The sequence below is a fragment of the Plutella xylostella genome, chromosome 10 (assembly GCF_932276165.1).
Source record: "Plutella xylostella chromosome 10, ilPluXylo3.1, whole genome shotgun sequence".
Classification (NCBI taxonomy): domain Eukaryota; kingdom Metazoa; phylum Arthropoda; class Insecta; order Lepidoptera; family Plutellidae; genus Plutella; species Plutella xylostella.
The window spans coordinates 9,003,621-9,014,204 of record NC_063990.1 but is presented as its reverse complement, the minus strand read 5'-3'; the positions used below and the strand labels follow the sequence as shown (position 1 = coordinate 9,014,204).

The 10,584-nt window shown below is 44.5% G+C and overlaps 1 protein-coding gene across 1 annotated transcript; it reads left to right on the top strand.

Annotated features, from left to right (window-relative positions):
- Positions 1-1,694: 1,694 nt before the first annotated feature.
- Positions 1,695-6,019, top strand: LOC125489047 (the record flags this gene model as incomplete). Its single annotated transcript, XM_048623478.1, has 2 exons — positions 1,695-1,920; positions 1,951-6,019. Coding segments are annotated over exons 1-2 (4,158 nt in total), but the record flags the coding sequence as incomplete, so codon positions are not given.
- Positions 6,020-10,584: the final 4,565 nt, after the last annotated feature.

Sequence of the window (10,584 nt, the reverse complement as noted above, 5' to 3'; positions counted from 1 at the left end):
ACAGCGTCTGAAAATGCTGAACGACGCCGTAGCCACACAAACGGGCCACACAACATCAAACGAGCCCCTACTGAGGGATCACGCCATCATAAAAATCGGCGTGGAAACGATTAAAAACCAGGTGGATGAGCTACGGCGGGATGTGCACAAGGAAGCTGAGAAGGCTTCTGAAATTCATGGCCTCAACATAAAAATGGTCGGTATTCTGGAGTCTCAGCCGCCCAATGAAATCAAGCCTGACAACTGCGAAATGGGCAAAGTCCTAGAAATCCTCAGCAAAATAGACTCTAAGAGGATTCCCGAGTCCCTCCCGCAGCCCGTCACTGTCGACCTCAAAGAGCAGTTCCAGCCCATCACGGAAACGCTTGAGGCCGTCAAGTCCGAGCTCCGCACAATGAGAGAAGAGAAGCTGAGGATACCACCTCCATCCCTCAGCCTCGAGGCTGAAATGTGCCTTGCGGAGGGTGAAAAGGGGGCCAAAAAGACCTACGCTAAAGTCGCCGCACTACCCCCTCCACCACCAAGACCAAACCACACTCTCATAATATCGTCCAGTGATCAAAACCAGACCGGGGACAATTTAATTGACCGGATAGCGGTCGCACTGGACACCAAGAAAACGGGAGCCAAGGTGGACAGAATTAGAAAGGCCAAAAACCAAAAAGTGGTCCTAAGCTGTGGAACAAGCGAGGATCTGAACCTCATCCACAAAAGGGTCCAAATGGACAAAGGCCTAAGGGTACAGGTGGCAAAGGCAGGGAATCCTCTAATTATAATAAAAGATGTCCTCAAGGTCCACACTGACGCAGAGATTGTGGAGCACCTCCTGGCGCAGAATAAGCAACTGCTCCAAGGCCAAGACCTCAAAGAATGCACTATGAAGGTGCGATACAGGAAAAAGGCACGCAACACCCATGAATGCCACCCGGTCCTGGAAGTTTCCCCGCTCGCCCACAAAAGGCTTATAGAGGCAGGGAAAGTCTACATAGGTCTTCAAAGGAGACCTGTGGCAGACCAATCCCCTCTCGTGCAATGCACGAAATGTCTCGGTTTCGGCCATACAAAGGCGATCTGTAGGGAAACAGAGGACCTCTGCAGCCATTGTGGAGGTAAACACACATGGGAGAAATGTCAGGTGCGACTGGACAGACTCCCGCCCACGTGCAAAAACTGCTCAGCGTCAGCCAATGGGGAGAGGAACGACCTGTCGCACAACGCGTTCAGTAGTGAGTGTCCCGAAAGAACAAAATGGGATGCTATAGCACGGTCGCGAATCTCTTACTGCTAAAGGCTCCACACAGATGCATAAATCATCCCCCCAAAGTTCGGACCAATACAACAACAATTTAAAAATGATCCAGGCAAATCTTCACAGGTCCAAACTGGCAACCACGGAACTATACCAGGTGGCGAAGGCGACGAATGTTTCAATAGCCCTTGTTCAAGAACCTTACGTGGGTAAACATGGCTATATGAAACAACAACCAGGAACACGCCTTATCCAGTGTACCCTTAACCGACAAAAACCAGTAAAGGCAGCCATCATCGTCTTCGGTGACCAGCTGGAGGTAATCCACGACCCACAGTTGGTCACGGAAACCGAGGCAGCAGCCATGGTGATCGGGGGGGGGGCACAAAACTGGGCCTGGTATCAGTCTACTTTGAGGGGGATCAGGAAATAGATCCGTATATTCAGAGGACAAAGACATTCTGTGGCAAATTGAACACGCGGAACCTTATTGTAGCAGGCGACGTTAATGCATGGAGTCACTGGTGGGGTAGCGTCTCGGAAAATGACAGAGGAGCGGCATACAGCTCATTCCTAACAGAAATGGACCTCCATATTCTCAACACAGGAGACACACCAACCTTCGAAACCTACAGAAATGGAAAAATCTGCAAAAGCAGGGTAGATGTTACCGCCTGCAGTACGTCCCTTCTGGGTAAGATCGAGGAGTGGAAAGTCGACGCAAATCTCATAACTTCAGACCACAATGCTATCACTTTCGCAATGCGCACGGGAAAGGCACTAGAACATCTCAAGCCAATCACAACGCGTATCTATAACACCAGAAAGGCGAACTGGTCGAAATTTGCGTCAAAACTGAAACTGCTCCTAGTTGAGAAAAACATTACAATTTCATCTGTTAAAGAGTGTGATAACCCAGAAGATCTTGAAAAGATGATCTCAGCGTATACTGAAGCCATCCATGCAGCCTGCGAAAAAACCATCCCAACCGCAGGAAAATGGAACGGGGAACTCAAGCCCCCATGGTGGTCAAAGTCGCTTGAAGATCTAAAAAAAGATGTTCTGAGGAAAAAAAGGAGAATAAGGAATGCTGCTGCTTCCAGAATGCCTCACGTCATAGAAGAGTATCAAAAAGCCAAAGTAGAGTACTCCGAGCAAGCCGAGAAAGCCCAAACACAAAGTTGGAAGGAGTTCTGTACGACTCAGGAAAAAGAAAGCATGTGGGACAAAATCTACAGGGTCATAAAGAAAACCTCCGGCAAGCAGGAAGACATGCTTCTAAGAGACCCTGCGGGCAACACGTTATCCCCCCAAGAGTCGGCGGAACTCCTAGCCAAGACATTCTACCCAGATGACTCCGTAAGCACCGACCAACTATTCCATGCGGAACTGAGAGAAAAAACAAAGAACATACCTCAGGATCTTAAAGATGACGATCCACCATTTACTGCCGCAGAAATAGACCTCGTGCTACAAGCAATGAACGCAAAAAAAGCCCCCGGATCCGATGGCTTCACTGCCGATATCTGTGGCGCAGCCATTCAGTGCGATAGGGAGGTGTTCATGGCGATAGCCAATAAGTGCTTATCGTTTAAACATTTCCCATCCCAATGGAAAACGGCCCACGTGGTTATCTTGCGGAAAGCTGGCAAAGAGGACTATACACACCCAAAGTCCTACAGACCAATAGGGTTACTCTCAGTTCTCGGAAAAATTGTTGAAAAACTAATGGTCAGTCGCCTCCAGTGGCATATCTTCCCGACGCTTAACATAAAACAGTACGGCTTCATGCCTCAGAGAGGAACCGAGGACGCCCTCTATGACCTCGTAGAACACCTAAGAGAGGGAATAAACAGTAAAAACATCGTCATTCTCATCTCCCTGGACATAGAGGGTGCTTTCGACAACGCATGGTGGCCCGCTTTAAAACATCAACTGACAAAGAAAAGGTGCCCACGAAATCTGTACGAGATGGTATGCTCTTATCTCAGTGACCGAAAAATCAAGGTCAATTACGCTCGTGCAGCATGTGAGAAGGGAACCACTAAAGGATGTGTCCAAGGCTCCATAGGAGGACCGACGTTCTGGAACATCATACTCGACTCACTGCTACACAAACTAGAGGCTGAGGGAGTGTATTGCCAAGCTTTCGCAGATGATGTGGCCCTTGTCTTCACAGGTCAAGCAGTAAACACCCTAGAGGAGTCAGCGAACAAAGTACTAAATGGAATAGTGGAATGGGGAACTCGGAACAAACTCAACTTCGCACCGCATAAGACCAACGCGATGCTACTAACAAAGAAGATGAAGTACGATCTACCCCAACTATCCATGGCTGGCACAAAAATTAATCTCGTAGAGGAAATAAAACTGCTGGGCCTCATCATAGACCGCAGGTTAACTTTTAAAGCTCATATTACCGCTCAGTGTAAAAAGGCAGCGGATATTTACAAACAGCTAGCGCGAGCGGCGAAAGTAACCTGGGGACTTAACGGTGAAATTGTGAGGACAATATACATCGCAGTAGTGGAGCCCATCATGACATACGCCGCAAGCGTCTGGTCGGAAGCCGTTGAACTGGAAATGAACAAAAAACAACTGTTCTCGCTGCAAAGAGGTTTCGCGCAGAAAATATGCAAAGCCTACCGAACAGTGTCGCTCACATCTGCACTGGCACTATCGGGATTGCTGCCTCTCGATCTCAGAATACAGGAGGCAGCAAATCTGTACAAATCCAAAAAACTTTTGTCAACCGACTACCTCCCGCCAGGCAAAGAGCTCGAACGGAAAGTAGGGTACCTGGACTTACCACATCCGTCCACACTTACCTCTACCAACTACGAGTTCTTTGAAAACACCAACCCGTTGCATACCGGTTCCCAAATCTTCACGGATGGAAGCAAGATAGAGGGAAAAGTCGGCGCCGCCCTAAGTTGGTGGGAGGATGGAAAAGAAAAACTGTCCGAGACTTTTGGTCTCCACCCGTCGTGCACGGTCTTCCAATCGGAACTTTATGCCCTTCACAGGGCAACAAGACTGGTGAGCTCTAGTACGGATAACAAAGTGAATATCTTGAGCGACTCGAGATCATCACTCGATCTGCTCCGAAATCCGAAACTGAGCCACCCCCTGGCAAGAAGCATAAAGGAAAACATTGCGAGGGTCGTGTGCGAGGGCAGGGAGATAAAAATGTTCTGGCTGAGGGCACACATTGGAACTGCCGGGAACGAAAGAGCCGATGAGCTCGCCAAAACGGCAGCTCTACATAGCACCTCCCACGACTATGACAAAGTCCCCCTGTCCTATGTCAGGAAAAAGATCAGAGAGGAATCGGTCCGGAAATGGCAAGACCGTTATGCGACATCCAGTACAGGAGCAGTCACGCGTAAATTCTTACCGGATGTCAACCAAGCTTACCGGATTACGCGAAGTGCCAAACTGACCCCTGCTCACGTACAAATGCTGACTGGACATGGGGGGATGGGAGAGTATTTGTACAGATTTAAACTCAAAGAAAGCCCAGAATGTGAATGCGACCCCAACATCATTGAATCGGTCTGGCATATAATTCTCGACTGCCCCCGTTTCCTTGCTGCAAGACAAGATCTGGAGACATTGATAGACAGGAATTTGGTGGAGTCAGAATTAAAAGATATTCTGGCAGACACCAAGCATAGACCTCATTTTCTATCTTATTCAGATCGTGTCTTCAGAGTAGCAGCCAGGAGAAACAGCACCATACCCCGCCCCGACCCGCAATCAATACCAGTATATCAAGCCTCAGTCACAACCATCACAGCACCACCACAAGCAACTCCTAAAGAAACAGCAACACATCAGCTGTTGGATTGTGGAGAAAAAGGAGAAGCTAGACTAAGACTCCGAAGCGTGGCTCTGTTCATGGACGGAAGCAGTGAAAGACTCGGCATCAGCTTCTGTATCTCAGGGGCGCGAAAGAGCGTGGCCATATCACCCGGCCTAGCCTCTCTCCTAAATGGGAGCACATCGAAGGCTACCATGAAGCGTAAAGCCTACGACGCATTGCCAGTAACCCTAGTGGGAAATCAGCCCTGCAGACTAGTGCGATGGCGTAACAAGACCATCGCACTATTCGAGTGGGCCGACGACACCCCGTTCGTTCAGGCATGCTCATGGCTCAGTAAGCTTGGAGAGATAGCGCTAGACAGTAACGTCCCCAGGATAATAAGCGTAGACGCAATGGTGATCGAGTATAGGAAAGGCGAAATTGTTGACCAGCTGGGTTGCCTAAAAGCCTCAAAACATCATGAAATAGTGGTGTACGAGGACAGAGGCGAAGATCTAAGCTTTCTCAAAGGTCATATACTTGCGAGGGGCATTGACAACTGCCACCAACAAGCCGAATACTTGGTCACCGGATCTGAACGCCTACAGGAGAGGATGACCGCTGGGGCTGTCGCCGCTTCAGAACAACGGAACATGGAAAGGAGGATGCACAATTTAACATCGCAAGGGCGTGTCCAAGGGTTCCTCCAGGCTTTTAAAGCAGCTGCCTCAAGCCTTATAGGAAAACCACAGAGGACACCCGAGAGGCGCCAAATCTCCAGAGAACCTAAAACTGGAAAAAGGCTTGCCCAGAGGAAAATTACTCGAGCGGATATGGGCCAGGTGGTCCCACCGAAGCTGAAAACAGCTACCACCTCAAACGACCATCTAGAGAATGCCGCCATCGAATTTATGGCAATTACAACCGCCACAAAGCAGGTAAATCTCTTGTCCTGCAAAACGATCATGCAGACCTACAGGCAAGAGAACGAAAGCCGGCTAAAAGTTTTACTCGAGGAGGCCGAAGCCTGCATATACGATAACAGTAGTTGCCAAGTCCTCAGAGGCAAAATGACTGGAGCGTATATGGCGGCTTATAGCGAGGAATGCGGATTCGTGCCCTGGGAACGCAACATCCCGAAACTCACTCTCCCACACAACAACCAAATGGTGGTCGTAGCTCAGTGTACCAGGATTATGCTAGAGGACAAAATCCTAGCAAAAGCGGAAACCATTAACGCTACCTGGAATAGCTGGACGATGCCCACCATCGCTTGGGTGAACGGGGTACCTGGATGTGGGAAGACAACCTGGGTGGTAAATAACTTCGATGTGAGCAAAGACACCATTATCACCACGACAACTGAGGCGGCCGTCGATATACGAAACAGGCTAGCGCATAGGATCGGGGACATGGTTAGAACTAGGGTACGTACGATGGCATCAGTCCTAGTAAACGGCTTTAGAGAACATGTCGGATGCCAACGCCTGATAATTGACGAGGCCCTGATGAACCATTTCGGGGCAATCGTAATTGCCGCCCGCCTGTCCCGTGCCAGTGATATTGCTCTAATCGGAGACATCAACCAGCTACCGTACATAGACAGAGAGAACCTATTCGAACTAAGGTACAGTCGCCCAACACTGGTAGCAAACATCACCCAGGAGCTGTTGTGCTCATACAGAAACCCCATGGATGTTGCATACGCCCTAAGAGAAGTATACTCAGGCATATACGCAGCCACAGCGCGTATCCAATCCCTGCAGCTGAAAAGGTTTACAGACGCAGCAATTCCAAAATCCCAAACCAACACTCTATTCCTGACGCATACACAGGAAGAAAAAGAGACCCTGACCAGCCAAGGGTTTGGAGAAGGAACGGGATCACGCGTCTTAACCATACACGAAGCACAGGGATTGACCTACGAATCCGTCATTATCATAAAAACAAAAGACAAAATAAAGTTGCACGATAGCATACCTCACGCAGTAGTGGCGCTGTCGAGGCACACCTCCGCCTGCACCTACTATGCGGATGACACCGAGGACGCTATCGGCAACCTCGCTAAAACGGCAATAACAGCACCGAAGAAACGGATCCTCGAGTACAACCTAAAGATGGCAATAAAAAATCGGGACAAAGAGGTCGTTGCCCAGCAATCAAGGCTTTTGGCAACGCAAAATGGAGCGGAATAGGAGAATTTTGATTTTAATTTTATATTGACGGCCAAACAGTATTGCATGTTTTTTATAGTTTTGTTATGTATAGTATATAGCATGTATTGTATAGTTTTGATATGTAGGTATTGTATAGTATATCATGAATTAATATTATCTGTATAAGAACTAACCAATAAAATTAAGATAGTTTTAAGAACACTGTCACACATTAACACCAGGCAAAACAACAGCGATGACAAAAGGAGTGTGTGGCCACTGACAGGCGTCTGTTAAGTTCTCTGAAGACAGCTGACACTGGCCCTACCCTTCAAATGTTTGTTGCCATTATAATTGTAAGTGTGACTGTGTGAAACAAAGAAAAAAAAAAGAAAAAAAAAAAAAAAAAAAAAACAAGAAATGCACAACTGGGGGTTTTTAGTCGGTTAAAGGCCGACACTACCTGGGTCCCCTTCCCAGGTGTCTGTGTAGATTTTCCTCCAGGAGTGCAAAAAAAAAAATATTATTAATAATATATAGGTATATATATATATAAAAGATAAAATATATATATTATAAGCTTCCACATTGAGTAGTGAGTAGTTAAAAGATGAAGATAAAAAACAACCAAACTCTCACAATATATTGATCTCTCAAAAAGGCACGGACATAAAGTCTGTGGAGTGATAATAAAATCTTAAAAAAAAAAAAAAAAAAAAAAAAAAGCCTGTGTGTCGCAACATTATCAAATAAAATAAACGCTGAATTGCGAAAAAACGTTGCTATTTCGTAGATTTAGACGAAATAAGTGTTATTTCTCCTGCATTGTCTTATTATTGGAAGGTTATATAAATTTAGTATTGATGCCCTTAATGAATGATAAAGGATTCAACTTTCTACGGGGTGTTACAAACAGGGTATAGAAAGCCGAAAGTTTTACGACGATTGAAAATTCGCAAAAATATGATTTATTGTTGACAAAAAATATGCATCCTCCTTCATACGAGTATCAATGGCAGCACAATTTGTATCATTTCAGGTAGGTATCAAGTAATATAATTATGCATGTTTTATAACTACACCATATATCTACTAGACAATACGAAACAACCGTGGTTATCTCAAAGCAATTAATGACACGTAAGTAATTCTAATTAGGAACTGAAACACCGAAATTTAACGTAAGTACTAGTAAGTCTAGCTTCGCTATCAAATTTTTAACATAAAAAGACGACATAGAGAACATAAAAAAGACATCATTATACGAGCTGTATATAAAATGGTTCCGTTTTTGTGTAAAATTACATTCTTCAGTAGCAGGTGTATCGTGCAACAATCACTATGTTTAAACTAACTCTGTCTTTCACCGTGATTTGTGCTTGCTTTCTTTTATCCGTGAGTGCATCATCATTCATTCATATAAATCAGAATAATTTTAATAGGGTTTGAAAAAATATTTCAAAGGGAACCTGATGAAAAATGCTTATTAAATTTTAGACAATAGCAATCAACTTATTTTCTTTTTTCCATATTTTTTGTATAAATAAATGATTAAATACATGATGAATACGAAAAAAAAATCGTTAAACCTCAAATCTATACATCTAAACTAACCTAAACGTTAACTCCACAGCTAGCTTCTCAACAAAGCCATGAATGTAAGTTTACATAATATACATTAAATATCTACATAATAATAAAGAATCTTTGCCAATTGTGATTCTTACGATACCCCGGATCACGCTAAATATGTACTTAAGTTTGTATGGAAAACTCGCATAGCCCATCACACAGAAACACGCAGCTACGCAACAAGCGCGATGCAGGACAGTATAAGGACCGACTAAAGCTGCGTACAGACCGGCCAAACGAACGCCAACGAACGGGTTTCGTTGACCTTCGTTGCTGCAATCGCCCCTGTATTATGTAAGATAAATATCCATCATTGGGCGTTCGTTAGGCCGGTCTGTACGCAGCTTAAAACGAATAACCATCCACCTTTCGGCATCGCACGCAACGCACGCATCGCATTCAGTATTCTTTGTACATAAATTCATAAAAGTGTGTCCACTTGATCTGTATTGCTCCTTACATTCCGTTTAACATATACATAACAATCCGTTTGGTACGTGGTAAGTGGACGCTTAACTTAAAGCGGCACAGTTTTCCTTATTCCTTTTTTTTGGTTACAGCTCCATCATCCATAATAAAAGGCTCGCCATTGCCCGGTCATACTAAAGACTTGCCAATTGACCAGGAAGCCCTAAATAAGTACCTGAAGTACATGAAAGAATTCACCACTTATTTAGAAGCTCAAGCGTCCATACCATATGACGATACCACGTTTCCTTGAAATAAGCTATGTTGTGTGAAGTTAATAAAGTATTTTAGGTGTGAGTGTATTCGTTTATTTTGATAACAAATTCTTTAACGGACACTGTATGATGAACGACTGCAGGTGACACAATTTGTGAAATTATAAAAGTTCTAATCTTTTTCACAGAGTCTTGTCTCAGTAAAGTAATAGAATTTCTAAATTACCTACATGCCACCGTTATAGATCTCTAATTTTAGGTTGTTCTGTTTGAAAGTCATTTTTAATAATGTATGTTTTTTAATAATGTGGGGACATCTTACACACAGCCATCCGACCCCAAGCTAGGCAGAGCCTGTGTTATGGGTATCAGACAGCTGATATATCTACACAAATACATAGATAGATACATATTAAATATAAATATGAACACCCAAGACCCGAGTACAAATATCTGTCTTTAAACAAATATCTGCCCCAGCCGGGATTCGAACCCGGGACCTTCGGCATAGCAGCCAGGGCCACTATACTTATAATTATACTTAGAATTAGTATATACCTACTTAATACTTCCATTCTGGCTTATCGCTGAATCTCATCAATATAGGTAATATGAGTTTACGGTGTTTTTTTACAGAATCATCTATCTGAATAGGCTTCAATCATACCTATATGTATGTTATTTTATGACTACTCTAGGGTACAGTCAGCTGCTTAAGTACCTATAGACTTTTGTACCTTGTTTAATTCACTAACTGCCTATTCATTCATTCAAACATAGACGAGTTGCCAAGTTGGTAGTTTGACAAAGTACAAATAATGTGTATAGCTACTTATGCAGCTGACTGTACTACATAAACAAGGAATACTACAATCTAAAAAAAACAAAATACCCAGCAGAAGTTGTCTTAAGTATTTAAAACACTTTATTGATGTTTACACACTTATTACAGGACACATGTGTCAGGGGAGTTACTACAAAAATCAAACAAACGAGATAAGTCTAGCAATCGGTACGCTAAAGCGCTTTGGGTTTTCCTAAGCGCTGCTATCCACGACT